The 16380-nt window shown below is 41.0% G+C and overlaps 1 protein-coding gene across 1 annotated transcript in view; it reads left to right on the plus strand.

Annotated features, from left to right (window-relative positions):
- Window positions 1-16380, plus strand: part of LOC132816921 (ferroxidase HEPHL1-like) — a 139121-nt gene that overhangs the window by 19784 nt on the left and 102957 nt on the right. The window contains exons 2-3 of the mRNA XM_060826946.1: window positions 9828-10072; window positions 14815-15027. Coding sequence (XP_060682929.1) covers window positions 9828-10072; window positions 14815-15027 — 458 coding nt within the window. The remainder of the gene's footprint in view (window positions 1-9827; window positions 10073-14814; window positions 15028-16380) is intronic.

Genomic DNA, 16380 nt, shown 5'->3' on the forward strand with positions numbered 1-16380 from the left:
TTCCTTCAGATGTCTGACACCATTTTAACCTGGATGGCAACCTTGGATCAGATTGGCATGGTTTGGTATTGTGGATGCACTGCTGGTCTTGGAGAAGAAGTCATCCCACGTCAGCACCACACCTTCCAACAGGATCTCCAAGACTCTGCCCACAAAGCAGGAAGCTGATTTGTCTCTGCGCCACGCCCAGGACAAGTATCAGGAGCCATGCATGATAGCTCTGACTGACAGTGTTTCTCTGAATACACACCAGGTTTTAAATAGTGGAGTGGACATGAGGGATGCAGGTGAATTTTGAGATAGCCACTGAGTGGCGAGTTATCCTGGGAATGGCAGGTTTTAAGGTGGGATAAAAATCAGATGTAAGGTATGCCATAGGGGTGCGATTAGTTGCTTTTGAATTCAACTCCCTCTCCTTATTTTCCTTCCCTGACACATTGCCTGAAATCTAACTCTGAAAAGCTTTACTATCATCTGATCTCATCTTCTCATGTGATTCTTCATCATATATTCTTTCATAATGCTCTTGTGAATTAGCTCAAAATTTATTGAATCAAAGGCACTATATTGATAATTTGCTGCTGTTTTGAAGTTAGACACTATGGGCTGAAATTGTCTTTTTTAAAAAATGTTATAAACAAGTTCTCTCACCCTATCTTACCAAACTCATCTCAATAATAACCCCTTTCACACTTTTTTCAAAAAACGCATCATGGCTATGGAAATACTTACAACTTAATAATTAAGCTCTTTCAGACATTCTAAAAGCAACTGGTTCAAATTCAAAACTTCAAACTCTCAAATGATTTTAAAATCGTGTTACATACCTTGTAACACGATTACAGTATAATAGTTTCTGGATTAGTGGTGCTGGAAGAGCAAAGCAGTTCAGGCAGCTTCCAAGAAGCAGTAAATTGGAATTATATTTATGAGCTGTAAAACATTTTGAGACACAAAGTGGATGCCAGAGAGCTGTATAAATACAAGTATTTTTGTACGTAGGCATTCAAGTCTTTAACAATACTATAATGGCCTGCGTAAGAAAAATGTGTTCTATTTTATCATTACACATCCAGGAAACTAATGCTGTCCTCTTAAATTTTTACACATACATCTGTGCAGCAGTCAAAAATATAAGTGTTTTTTGCAGCAATTCTTCAGATGCCTGACAAAGCAGGAGTGACACTAGGTTACTTTCTCCTGTTTCTTTCTGCCACCATTCTACATTTCTCTCACCCACCTCACCAAAAAACACAAAGCTCCATCCCTCACTCCTAGGTCTCCAGTTCAGTATTGTCTGCTTCATGCTTCATTAATTTTGTTTTGTCACCTTTTTTAACATTGTAGAAAAAATATCACAAACATTTTACACCACAAATTACAATTCATTTCCTAACTGTCTATGATATATGAATTTCTAAGTATGGCCATGATTTTAGAGGTAACAACTATTTTGGATTCTGATGGCAGTATCACTTCTGGCTTAATTCTTATGATGTTTCTGTACCTGACAGCCCTATACATCTCTGTTTTATTTGGACCATCTACTTGCACTTGTGCAAGTTTCTTCTCAGCTCAGATGTGATGTCACCCCAAAAGAGAGACCTCTATTCCAACTAAACACTTCCTCTCTCTATTCACTGAGTCATGTGGAGGTGGTCACTGGCAGCTGTGAACTCTGAGAATTCATGCCTTAAGTTTCTGTCACTTTGAAACTAGATAAGAGATTAATTCTGGGCGCAATTCAGGTGATGGAAAGCTCACAAGCCGTTTTGAATTTGAGATCTGCAAAGTATTAACTCTCAGGTTTTATTTTAATATACAGGATAAACTGTCTACCTGATTGTTTTAGGAACTGGGAAGCCTATCTAATTTTTTTCACAGAATTTCTGATAAACTTGCTTAGCCTGGCTGACTAGGCATCTAATCCTATTACAGGAGATTGCTGAGATCTCCTTATACATGGAAATGCAGCATCCGGAGGCATATCTTTGGATATGTGGTGTGTGCAAAGTATGATCTTTTACATTTGACCTTCCTCATTTACTGACACTTCATAGATTCAGTTACTCTGTTCCTAAGCAGCTTTCATCTCAGTTCTATTTTTGGCCAACGTCCAGACAATTGGATTCTGTAAACAATACTTCTCATGTCTAAGATTTGCTTCAGTGCTTGCTGAACCATTTGATATTGAGCAAGATGTCTTTCTGTACCTGACAGAATCAACTCCCTCTTACACACCTTATGGATAAATACTTCCACCTTTTTGTCATTTAAATGTTTTTGTTGGACCTTCTTTTTCAAACATATTGGAACACACTTAGGAGTACAGAATTGTGGCAGATCATTTAGGTGCTTAGCAGTTTCTGAGTTAGTCTAATATTCCATTGGCACCCGAGGAATTGCATGGTTCGCATATGGTCTGCTGACCAGATGAATGCCATTAGTTAAAGGACAATGAGATTTCTTCCACAGAAGTTAGTAACAGATAACTAAACTTCAAATATTAGGCTAACAATAGCTTCCAGACTAATGCAACTACATTTAAGAATTTTAAACAAACAGCATCTGCTTTGAAAAATATAAGAATAAATATGACTTTAAAAGGGTAAACTTCAAAAGATTGGAAAGTCAAATTTTGACAATCAATCAGTTGGAAAGAAATGTAATGCACATAAAATACCAAGAAATGTACATTACCAGTTAGGTAAGCTGATTAGATATTTTGTAAGAAGTGTGAATAGGTTAATTAAAACATGCAAAACGTTTTTGTGTGAAAATGATGGAAAAAAAGTCTGAGGATAATTGCGGTTAGTTGAAAAGTGCTCAGGAGATAATTTTAAATTATTTTGACCATATTTCTGAAAGGTTCTCCTAACACCAATTTGCTGAACTTATTTTCTGCGTAGAACAAACTTTCACTGCCATCCTCGCCAACTATTTTAGTTCCCCATCCCTTATTCATTCAATTTCAAAATTTTCACTTTTATCTGCAGATTGATCATTGTCAGCCGTTACAATCACTTCCACTCATTGCAAGTAGAATATGTTGCTGATTTGCTGTGAGTTTACCTTCTTTCCTTCAACCAGGTGAGATTCAGACAACTTGGCAAGCTTAAGCATTGGCAGGTAAAGCTAGAATCCAAGTTTAAAGATTCACTCAGTTGTCTCTTTTTGTGTGGTAATTGCAGACATGAGTAAATGTAATGGTAGTTAAATGTAGAAAAGTCAGTAGGTTCACGTTGCCTTTCCAACACACCAGCATTTTGCTGGTGCTGCGTTCACTCACCTGGGCATTCACTCACTTTTAAATTTAGCCGTTTTATTGAACTACCATAACCACTAACCTGTTAGAAAACAAAAGAACAAAATTAAAAGGGGAGATGGAATGGAAGTTCTGACTTTCTACATACTTCCTGCACAGATCATAGCAATGTATAAATTACAGTGACAAAGGCACCCACTGTTCCCCTTCCTTAAAGTGAAAACTTACTCCTGTTCTGCTATACCTAAATACCATTGACACAACCTGTGGCAAAGTGTGCACATCCATCATGAACTACATCTCAGGATCCACAACACTAGAGTAGACGAAGATCATCCTTGGTTTTGAAGAACTGCCTAAGAAGAACATAGAACATAGAACATAGAAGGATACAGCGCAGTACAGGCCCTTCGGCCCTCGATGTTGCGCCGACCGAATCCTACCTAACCTATACTAGCCCAATAACTTCCAAATGCCTATCCAATGCCCGCTTAAATGACCATAAAGAAGGAGAGTTCACCACTGATACGGGCAGGGCATTCCATGAACTCACAACCCGCTGTGTGAAGAATCTACCCCTAACATCTGTCCTATACCTACCACCCCTTAATTTAAAGCTATGTCCCCTAGTAACACCTGACTCCATTAGCGGTAAAAGGTTCTTAGTATCTACCCTATCTAAACCCCTAATCATCTTATACACTTCTATCAGATCTCCCCTAAACCTTCTCTTCTCCAATGAGAACAGCCCCAAGTGCCTCAGCCTTTCCTCATAAGATTTTCCTACCATTCCAGGCAACATCCTGGTAAACCTCCTCTGCACTCGTTCTAAAGCTTCCACATCCTTCCTATAGTATGGCGACCAAAACTGCACACAATACTCCAGATGAGGCCGCACCAGAGTCTTATACAACTGCAACATGACCTCAGGACTCCGGAACTCAATTCCTCTGCCAATAAAGCCCAGTACACCATATGCCTTCCTCACAGCACTATTTACCTGGGTGGCAACTTTCAGAGATCTGTGTACATGGACACCAAGATCCCTCTGCTCATCCACACTACCAAGTAGCCTACCATTAGCCCAGTAATCCATCATCTTGTTATTCCTACCAAAGTGAACGACTTCGCACTTAGCTACATTGAATTCCATTTGCCACATTTCCGCCCAGCTCTGCAACTTATCTATATCCCGCTGTAACCTACCACTTCCTTCCTCACTATCCACAACTCCACCGACTTTTGTGTCATCCGCAAACTTGCTTACCCAGCTTTCAAGTCCTTCCTCTAGATCATTTATAAAGATAACAAAAAGCAATGGTCCCAAAACAGATCCTTGTGGTACACCGCTAGTAACTGCGCTCCAAGATGAACATAATCCATCAACTACTACCCTCTGTCTCCTTCCAGCCAGCCAATTCCTAATCCAAACCTCTAATGTATCCTCAATGCCATACCTCCGAAGTTTTAGCATTAGCCTACCATGGGGAACCTTATCGAACGCCTTACTAAAATCCATATACACAACATCTACTGCTTTACCCTCATCCACTTCCTTGGTCACCTTCTCAAAGAACTCAATAAGGTTTGTGAGGCACGACCTGCCCTTCACAAAACCATGCTGGCTATCCCTGATCACGTTATTCCTACCCAGATGTTCATAAATCTTATCCCTTACCATTCTCTCTAAGACTTTGCCCACCACTGAAGTCAGACTCACTGGCCTATAGTTGCTAGGGCTATCCCTACTCCCTTTCTTGAACAATGGGACCACATTCGCTATCCTCCAGTCCTCTGGTACTATTCCTGTTGACAACGATGACATAAAAATCCAGGCCAATGGCTCTGCTATCTCCTCCCTAGCTTCCCATAGGATCCTGGGGTAAATGCCATCAGGCCCAGGAGACTTATCTATATTCATCCTTTCCAATATTCCCAAAACCTCTTCCCTGCATATTTCCAGGGCATCCATTCTAATTATTTGTGATTCCATATTCACATCAGCAACAGTGTCCTGTTCCTGAGTGAATACTGATGAAAAGTACTGATTTAATGTCTCTCCAATCTCCTCCGCCTCCACACACAACTTCCCACTACTATCCTTGACTGGACCGATACCTACCCTAGTCATCCTTTTATTCTTGACATACCTATAGAAAGCCTTTGGGTTTTCCCTAATCCTACCAGCTAAAGACTTTTCATGTCCCCTTCTCGCTTTTCTTAGCTCCCTCTTTAGCTCCTTCCTGGCTACCTTATAACTCTCAATCGCCCCTACTGAACCTTCACGCCTCATCTTTACATATGCCGCCTTCTTCCCTTTCACAAGGGACTCCAATTCCTTACTAAACCACGGCTGCCTCACAAGGCCCTTTACACCATGCCTGACTGGTACATACCTATCGAGGACACGCAGTAGCTGCTCCTTGAACACTCCCCACATCTCATTAGTGTTCTTCTCTTGAAGCCTGTTTTTCCAATCCACACATCCTAAGTCATGCCTCACTGCATCATAATTTCCCTGCCCCCAGCTATAGCTCTTGCCCTGCGGCACACGATTATCCCTCTCCATCACTAAAGTAAAAGTCACCGAGTTGTGGTCACTGTCCCCGAAGTGCTCACCTACCTCCAAGTCCAACACCTGGCCTGGTTCATTACCTAGAACCAAATCCAATATAGCCTCCCCTCTTGTTGGCCTGTCGACATATTGTGTCAGGAAACCCTCCTGCACACATTGTACAAACACCGACCCATCTAATGAACTCGAGCTATAGCTCTCCCAGTCAATATCTGGGAAGTTAAAGTCCCCCATAACAACCACCCTGCTACCTTCACTCTTTTCCTGAATCATCCTCGCAATATTATCCTCTACTTCTCTAGGACTATTAGGAGGCCTGTAGAAAACACCTAACAGGGTGACCTCACCTTTCCTATTTCTAACCTCAGCCCAAACTACCTCAGATGGCAAGTCCTCTTCCATCGTCCATTCCACTGCTGTGATACTGTCTTTGACAAGTAATGCCACGCCTCCCCCTTTTTTACCCCCATGTCTGATCCTACTAAAACATTTGAACCCTGGAACGTGCAACAGCCATTCTTGTCCCTGTTCTACCCACGTCTCTGTAATGGCCACAACATCGAAGTCCCAGGTACCAACCCACGCTGCAAGTTCACCTACCTTATTCCTTATACTTCTGGCATTGAAGTATACACACTTCAATCCACCTTTCTGGTTACAGTCACCCTCCTTAGAGATCGCTGCATTATTCCTAACCTCCCTACACTCAAGGTCCTGTACCCTAAAGCTACAGTCCTGGTTCCCATGCCCCCGCGGAGTTAGTTTAAACCCTCCCAAAGAGCACTAGCAAACCTCCCCCCAAGGATACTGGTGCCCCTCAGGTTCAAGTGTAGACCATCCTTTTTATAGAGGTCCCACCTTCCCCAGAAAGGACCCCAGTTATCCAGAAACCGGAATCCCTCCCTCCTGCACCATCCCTGTAGCCACGCATTTAACTGCTCTCTCTCCCTGTTCCTCGACTCTCTATCACGTGGCACGGGTAACAAACCAGAGACTACAACTCTGTTTGTTCTAACTCTGAGCTTCCAACCTAGCTCCCTGAAAGCCTGCCTTACATCCTCACCCTTCTTCCTACCTATATCGTTGGTGCCAACGTGGACCACGATCTGGGGCTGCTCCCCCTCCCCCTTAAGGACCCGGAAAACACGATCAGCGACATCACGTACCCTTGCACCTGGGAGGCAACATACCAAACGTGAGTCCCTGTCGCCCCCACAAAACCGTCTGTCTGTACCCCTCACTATCGAGTCCCCAAGAACAATTGCTCTACCTTTCTCCACCCTACCCTTCTGAGCAACGGGGCCAGGCTCCGTGCCAGAGGCCTGAACCTCGTTGCTTGCCCCTGGTAAGTCATCCCCCCCACAAGTATCCAAAACGGTATACTTGTTCTTGAGGGGAATGACCGCAGGGGGTCCCTGCACTGGCTTCCTCCTCCCACTCCCCCTCACTGTCACCCATCTATCTTGAACTTTCGGAGTAACTACTTGCCTATAGCTCCGATCTATGACCTCCTCTGCCTCCCGAATGATCCGCAGTTCATCCAACTCCAGCTCCAGTTCCCTAACACGGGTTTGGAGGAGCTGGAGATGGGTGCACTTCTTGCAAGTGTACTCAGCAGGGACGCTGATGGCTTCCCTCACCTCATACATGTTGCAAGAGGAACATTGCCCTCTCTGCACTGCCATCCCTCTAAAAGTAAGCTTTCCTTAAAAAAAACAAAAACCAATTAAGAAGATTGTGGCAGTGTGGCCCAGCTGGCTTACTAATACCATGGTGGCTCTTAATTGTGAGAGATGGGAAGGGGGAAATGTACAGACTGCCTAAGAGATGCCTGCTAGCTTCTTGCAGCTTGCCACTGCCACTTTCTTAAAAGCTGGGCATCATCACTTCCAATGATCCATGGGAGGACGGATTGCAGTAAACTAAACTAACTGCTTGCAAACCCATCTACTTAATTCATCTTATTTCCAATATGGCATTTAAAATCTACATGGCAGAGATTTGAGCTTCCATTAAAGTTATAAAATATATTGCATTTTGGAAAGTGAACTCAAGATCGGAGTTTCATAGTGAAGTTTCATGGGCCTTAAGGAGTGTAGTGGAAGAGAGGGATCTTGGGGTTCAGGTTCACAGTTCTCTGAAGGTAGAGTCACAGGTAGACAGGACAGTAAAGAAGGCTTTTGGCACATTGGCCTTCATCGGTCAGGGCATTGAGTATAGAAGTTGGGAAGTTATGTTGCAGTTATGCAGGACGTTGGTGAGGCTGCAGTTGAGTATTGTGTTCAGGTTTGGTCAAGCTGCTATACGAAGGATGTTAATAAACTGAAAAGTATGCAGAAGAAATTTACGAGGATGTTGCCTGTTGCCTGTCTGAGTTATAGGAAAAAGTTGGACAAAATAGGACTTTTTCTTTAGAGCATAGCAGACTGAAAGAGGGACCTTACAGAGATGTATAAGATCATGAGGGGCATGGATAAGGTGAATGCACTCAGTCCTTTTCCCAGAGTTGGGAAATCAAAGACTAGAGGGCATCAGTTTAAGGCTAGAAGGAAAAGAACAAAAGAGAATCTGCGCAGCACAGAGGGTGATACGCATATGGTATGAGCTGCCAGCAGAGGTGGTTGAGGTGGGTACATTAACAAAATTTAAAAGGCATTTGAAAAATACATGGATAAGAAAAGTTTAGAAGGATATGAGCCAAGTGCAGGGAAATGGTGTTAGCGTGGAAAGACATTTTGATTGGCATGGACCAGCTTGAGCCAAAGGGCGTGTCTCCGTGCTGTAGGATTCTATGAATCAATGACTCTAATAGGATAGACCTTCTGGCTGTAAAGGTGCCATTACAGTGTCCTGGGAGGCCACCAAAATCTGCAAGGCAGACTAAAGTGGTATTGCTTTTAAGATGATTCTACAAGGATTGGGTGCAGACTCCTTCACACGCTCAGCTAAAGTGGTAAACTTGCTTGGAACGATTTCTGATATCTCACGGCTTTCTGTGCGAGACTGCAATTTTCCTCTCATAGTTCATTGTAAGACCTAGAGCAAAGATAAAAAGAAGATGTAAGACTTCAAAGGAAGGTTCAACCCTGATCTGAAAAATGTCAGCTGAAGTCGGTTAGCTTGTTGAATGTGAGTCAATGAAGGAATACAAATAACATTCAGACATGCTGTTGGGTTTCTGCTGGGACAGTGATCTTCTTGGTTTGCCTGTGCAATGGCAGTGTTTTGCTCTGAACTATTCCATTGTCTGCTGTTACGTGTTGTATCCTTAAAGGACAATGTGTAAGAGAACACATGTTGGAAAGCTTTGTAATGTGAATGAGTATGACATGCATTGAACATACAATAACAAAAACATGATTGGATAGATATGGAGTTGTACAGTATAAAGGAAAATATATGTGATGGCATATAATAGATTATTTGAGAAGGCAATGAGTTTTATGGTGTCTCTGTGACTGAGGTTAGGAAGTGTTGAAGGAAAGTATTAAGAGGTTGTGCAAAGGAGCTGAGTGCTGTATTGTCAGATGGTAGTGTGAGAGGCAGGGACAATAGGGTGTACTCATCCTTGCTGCTCTTGGATGGCCATTCAACTTCATTCTTTATTGAAACCAAGTCCTGCTACTGATAAGTTATATTCAGGTCTGGCTGCTTATGGCCTTGTCCTGATAATTGGGGTAGTAGTCCAAATTTCGCCAAACTACAAAACAAAACAAACGTTTCCTCTGACACTTTTTCCTGAACATTCACTTCTATTTTAAAGTCAATAGGTAAGAGTGAAGTTCAAAAACTACCACGATGATGCCAGATATAATTACAACATTCAGATTTGAGCTTGCATCATAACCCCTTCTTCTATTCTATTAGGATGGATTAATAATCGAATGTTCAGCACCCAGTAAGGAGATTAAAGTTTTGACTCTTCCTTTTATAAGGAATATTTTATTCAAAAGTGATATGGCTAATCATATGTTTGTTTGTTCATAGGAATGCAGCAGTATTTCTTACGAGGAGCAAAAACAGGATTGGACGATTGTACAAAAAGGCCATCTATAAACAGTTTACTGATGCAACTTACTCAACCGAGGTTTCTAAACCTGACTGGCTTGGATTTCTTGGCCCACTGCTTAGAGCAGAGGTGGAAGACTTGATTATTATTCACTTCAAAAATTTTGCATCGCGTCCCTATTCTTTACATCCTCATGGAGTTTTCTACAAGAAAGATTCAGAAGGTAACCTTACTGAGTAAAAGAAAGAATTTCATTTACAAAGTGCTTTATAGTTATTAAAACACTTCTGAAATGTAAAAAATGAGACAATTTGTGCACATCAAATTCCCAAACAGCAGAGTAATAATGACCAGATCATTGTTTTAGAAAAGTTGGTTCACAGATAAGTACTGGCCAACATACCAAGGAGCATTATTCTTCAAATAGTGGCACGTGATCTTTTACATCCAACTAAAAGAGCAACTGGGGCCTCATTCCTTCTGAAAGATGCCTTCTTTAAATAGAACTGTACTCTGTCAATATTCACTTTCAATCAGTGTTATATGCGTAAACCTCTGAAAGTGAACTTAAACTTTCTCCATCTGACAAAGCTGGAGATAGTACCACTGTGCCTTAGCAAATACTCAAAAATGAAATGTTTGTAGCCTTATGCCAGAGCTACAGGAAGTATTAACTACCTAACCAAAATAGTGGTGCTATTAACAGCAAATTCACTTTGGAGTCTGAGGTCATTTTGAATTAAGCTAAAAAAAATGGAGTTTATTCAACAAAATAGCTCTGAACATTCCTCTAATAACAATAATAACCATTTTGTATCAGATACACTGGGCTATGACATTTTCCTTCAATATCTTTATATCTGTATATTTTTGTGAGCCTGTGAAAGAAGCCATGCACACCATAGTTCATTAGATTCTGAGGAAAATTCTACGAAATGTCCCGCAAACAAAATAAACCTGGTTGTGTGGTCAAGTGCAAAAATAATAAGGGGGAGGAATAGCTTTCACGATTAAAGTGATTGCATCCTTAATGATAAGAGAAGATATGACAAGATATAATTAGAACTCATAACTAAAATTCAGATACACCCCCTCACCCTTCGAGCTTTTCAATGCTGCTTCAATTACACCTGTCACAACTTCCACATACTCCAACTATTCAACAGTTGCAGCCACGTCTCATGAGCACCTACATGAAGGGCAGGTGGCACATTCTCGGTTAGAGCAACAGAGAAGGGACATACGTGTTTATGTTCTCTGCACCTTTCCTGGAAAATAATGTTCTACATCATAATAGCAGCACTCTGAGCTTGCATGGCCCCAATCTGAACTTGCATGGCAACAAACCTGGATCTCATGATTACAGTCTGAGTTTTCCATTGCAGCATTGAGACAGTTGGTAACATCTGTCTATGCTGCAGTGTGATTTAGTATATCGACCAGCAGATGCTGCATCATGACTGGGTCTGTAAGTGTTGTCTTCGAGATGGTAATTATTTCTATGTTGTTAAAAATGGCCTTGTGTTTTGCACAAAGCCCTGAGTCAAGCTGAAAACGGAAACAGGAAAACACAAGAATGAGTGGAAGGAAATAGATAGAGGAACAGCATCCTATAACACCTGACCAAAATTGCATGATTAGATGGGCCTAATTCAATTTGGGAAACCTGGTTGGCATGGACGAGTTGGACCAAAGGGTCTATTTTCATGCTGTATGGCTCTATGGCTCTATCTATAACTGCACAATGCTAGTTAACAATGATGTACAGTGCCAGTAGCTGAACTGGTGACTTCCACTGTCAAATGATTTTGCTTAGAACATAGAACATAGAAGGATACAGCGCAGTACAGGCCCTTCGGCCCTCGATGTTGCGCCGACCTTCTCCAGCAGAATTCTGCTGTTGATTGCAATTTACACAATAAGTCTGTTCTAGCTGGCCAGATGTATATTCTTGAGTATCTGAAAGTAAAAATGCTTTCATCTGGATTGAGGTTAGTGGGATGGAATGGTAAATAAGTGGTCCATTGTCACATTATTTGCAGCTTACACTTTATGATTGTCAACAGGATGAGATTTAAGTGGAATTTGAGAAGGGGTTTAAGACAGGAACCATTACCTTGAATGTTTTTTTACATCACCAGATGCAATATTCTTAGTGACAGCCATTGCCACTATGTGGCAGAACATCTCCAACAGTGGGGCAATTAATGCAGTATGCAGCTCTCCCTCTTGTTATTGTTTTGTAAGGAGAGGGGCAGAATGTCAGTGTGCATGTTACTCAATTGTGGTGATACTGTGGCTGTGGGGATATAAGAAAAGAATATGATTGAGCCAATGCCTTTTATAACAGTTCAAAACATAATAAACAGCTTATTTGATTGAGTTAAAATCATATAACAATTAAAAATGCAAGGAAACAGCTTATCTGATTAAGTTAATATTGTAAAACAGTTTAAATTTATTTCTGATGCTAATAGGGTTACGTGACAAACAGAGTGGTCAAGTCAAGTGACTTACTGACTGAATGTCATGCTGAAATTAGTTTATTGTGTGGCTAAGACTTGAAAACAAAGTATAATTAAGATAAAGCTACCAGTGTCTTAATGCTTAAAAATGTAACCTGACACAACTATGCTGTCACATGCTTATTCTTGGCAGCCAGAATGTAACTGTCACAGCTTCTTAATAAAAAGTCTCAAATGTTTATCTTTTGACCACTAAGAAGAAAAGAGAGAGTATCCAACAGTGGCTTTAAGAGGTGTGTTTTGTCCTGGTTTCTTTCAGAGAGAGATTGTGTGACATGTGGAAAGATAAAACCTTGTGAAGCCCTGAGTGTTTGTTTTTAACAAGTTAGAACAATAGAAACAGCCTGAATGGGTGTGGTCGAGCTCCCACAGAACCAACAATTTTAGGTTCAGCTTTCAGCAATTGCTGTTGGGGTCTTGGAAGAGTAGAAGCTTTTTTTTTGTCATTATATCAATTACAGCCAAAAGCTCGGGGGTTCTCTCCCTGGCACAGAAGCTTCATGTGAGATAATCTGTTTTTGAATTTGGCTTTTCTCCAAGGGTGTCTTTACAGGATGTTCATATATTGGAACCGTTAATTAGTAATAATTACTGCATCTGTTATTCTGTTACATTTTTTCAGTAGAGTTAAGTTATTCCAATTCTTTCTTTATTTTGCTGTATTTTGACTATAGTGTTTGTTTAAAGTGTGTTTTGCTTAATGCCAAGTAGCTTGACCAATCAAATTGCATTTGGAATGTAGCATCTCACAATTATCTTTAAAATAAGAAAAAGTTAGGGTCTAGGCTACCTTCTTATTATATTTTGAAGGCATCTGGTCTGTCCATAACACTGTGTTTGAGTGATGTGCCAGAAATACCATGGAAGGCACGGTGGCACAGTGGTGCCTCACAGAGCCAGAGACCCGGGTTCAATTCCCGACTCAGGCGAGTGACTGTGTGGAGTTTGCACATTCTCCCTGTGTCTGCGTGGGTTTCCTCTGGATACTCCGGTTTCCTCCCACAGTCCAAAGATGTGCAGGTCAGGTGAATTGGCCATGCTAAATTGCCCTAGTGTTAGATAAGGGGTAAATGTATGGGTGGGTTGCGCTTCGTTGGTCGGTGTGGACTTGTTGGGCCGAAGGGCCTGTTTCCACACTGTAAGTAATCTAAAAAAAAATCAAATATTTGGAGGTTTGTGAAAGCTGGGTGAGAGTCTGATTACTTTGGAACTCAAGATGGAGTGAGTCCTGATTGCTGATGAATGAGTGATAGGTGTGAGATGCATTGAGCAACATGAGAGATTAGTGGAGGGGAGAGTTGGGAAATTGCATTCATTGACCTTGACCAGCCATGTGAGATCACTGGACTTTTACCAGCACTGCTGCCAGGTGCTCTGCGTGCAGCTTTCAAAGTGAGTGCTCATAATCCTTTTTCCAGGTGTGCCTTGGAGCTCACTAGCCTCCTTCTGGTATGTGGTACCTTTGTTCCTGTCCACCTTCTGGACTAGTGTTTCCTGCAATTCATTTGGGAACTCCTACTGTTGCTCTTTTTGTTGTACTTTCCGTTGCAGCCAAGTCTTCCACAAATAATCTGCAACATCTCCTGTGAATGAGTGCAGCTCCCCTATAGAAAGTTAAAAAGCACACAACACCAGGATATAGCCCAACACGTTTATTTGGAAGTACTTCCAAACATCTCCTTAGCCCAACACGTTTATTTGGAAGTACTTCCAAACATCTCCTTTAAAAAGTCCTGGCTGCCTTTTAAGAGGCTGAGATGAACTATGAATCATGAACCAGGTAGACGCTGAATTCCTTATTGAGAAAATGCTGTGCTGCACACTGGAATCAAAGCTTGCTTGCAGTCTGTATCAACAGCTGTAGGCAGGGCAAATTTGTAAGCCAGTAAAATGATTTCATCAGTCCTTCCTCTTACATATTTATGATTGCTAGAATTATTCTAGTTGTCCTGTTTGTTCACAATTAAATTTGCACGAATTAAAATTCTTTATCAGCTTAATAAAAACCAGCTTTAAAAATTACTAATTAGATCTAGAGTTGCTTGTAAGGATCACATATACTAGTTCCTGTCAATATGTGCATAGAAACATGTGAAATAACAATAGTATGAATAGTTGAATTTTGTTAGTTTTTTCTTGTACTGCATGATAACCACTGCATAGAATTCAGAGACCGTTCTTCCTTTCTCATTGCCAAGTCATTGGTTTTCTTCTTTACCTTCTGAGTCATAAGGGCATTTTTTATTTGTTCCTTCTTCCAATACTATTCCTATTTCGTGCAACTGCTTATAATGTTTCTAATTCTCTGAAATTACTTCAAAATCAGTATTATGCAATTTTCCAGTGACTTTCATTTCTGAAAACTTGCACTTATACTGTACTTTAATTCTTAGATTAAATTCCTTCAACGTAGAATGACGAAAGCTGTTCTTCTTTACAGGTGCTTTTTATCCTGATCAAACATCAGGTAAATATAAGGTGGATGATGCTGTTCCACCAGGAGGAAGTCACATCTATACATGGATAGTCAAGAAAGAGTATGCACCTACAGATGCTGACCCAGCTTGTTTAACTTGGATTTACCATTCCCATGTAGATGCTCCAAAGGATATTTCCTCAGGTTTGATCGGAGTGCTGTTAACATGTAAAAAAGGTACAGTATATCATGGGTTGTTCAATTATTCCTGCACATCAAATTTCAGGTCCCAAGCTTTAAATTAGTTCACCCGATTTAATATATTTTATCTTGGATAACAATCCTGTTGTTAAAGTCTGCTTGGACTTAGATGGGTCTTAGAACTGGCTGCTGTTTAAAGTGCATATTTCATAGATCAGGACTACAAAATAATGGTTAGAATGGTTAGATTTCCCTCACTTAACAATTCTGATTTTCTCCCCAGGCAAGTCTGATGTACTTTCTCTTATTAAATCATGAACCTAGTGTTAATTCCAGAGAAGTAGTGCCCTGCTGTCAACACCACCTTCACATTGTCGACCCCCTAATCCTGTGGTAGATTCAGTTTCTTGTATCTGCATATCGCAGCTCCAAAAAATTCACCTGTTAGTGAATCGGCTACCTCTGTTACACCATGCCCTAATTTCCTCTTTGCAGTTTATGTTAGTAAATTGTGTTAACTTGTGTAGAATGATTTATTTCAGATTGTTTAAAAATGTCTTTCCCTTCTGTTAATGCTTTATTTATTGCAGTTAAAATTTTTGTCATTCAGTTTTGGATGGATGTTTAGCTAAGTAATTATCATCCAAATCTGTATAACGTGGAAACCAGCTATTCGGCCCAACAGGTCCAACTGACCCTCTAGAGAGCATCCCACCCAAACCCATCCCGCTACCCTATATTTCCCGTAGCTAACACATCTAACCTATACATCCCTGGGCCCATGGGCTAATTTAACATTGTCAATTCACCTAACGTGCACATCTTTGGACTGTGGGAGGAAACCCATGTAAACACAGAATGTGCAAACTCCACACAGACAGTGATCTGAGAATGGAATTGAACCGGGGTCCCTGGAGCTATGAGGCAGCAGTGCTAACCACTGAGCTACCATACTGCACCCTGAAGGACAGCAGTGAGGATCGGACTCACCCAGTCTCGAATTTCCATGGGGTTAGCCTCAATGGATTCATAGTCTGTTAACTTAAGCACTCAGCCATAACTGCTCGCTGTATATGAAATATATTAAAGGCTAAGATAGACAGATTGTTTTTAATCAGTAAGGAAATCAAGGTTTACAGAGCAAGGCAGGAAAGTGGGGTTCAGGATTATTACATGAGCCATAAATGCATTGAATGCCAGAGCAGCCTTAATGGCCTGTTTCTGTTCTTACTCTTCAGAACCCAAAGAAAAGTTAGATTAGACTCAAACACTAAGCCTGTCTTTCCACAGATCTGCCAGACTTGCTGCATTTTCCCAGCACTTTTTGGTTTTCTGTAAGTGGATTATCTGTACATAAATTAGCAGAGATCATGATGATTGGAAAACGTT

Source organism: Hemiscyllium ocellatum, chromosome 6 (genome assembly GCF_020745735.1).
Source record: "Hemiscyllium ocellatum isolate sHemOce1 chromosome 6, sHemOce1.pat.X.cur, whole genome shotgun sequence".
NCBI lineage: Eukaryota > Metazoa > Chordata > Chondrichthyes > Orectolobiformes > Hemiscylliidae > Hemiscyllium > Hemiscyllium ocellatum.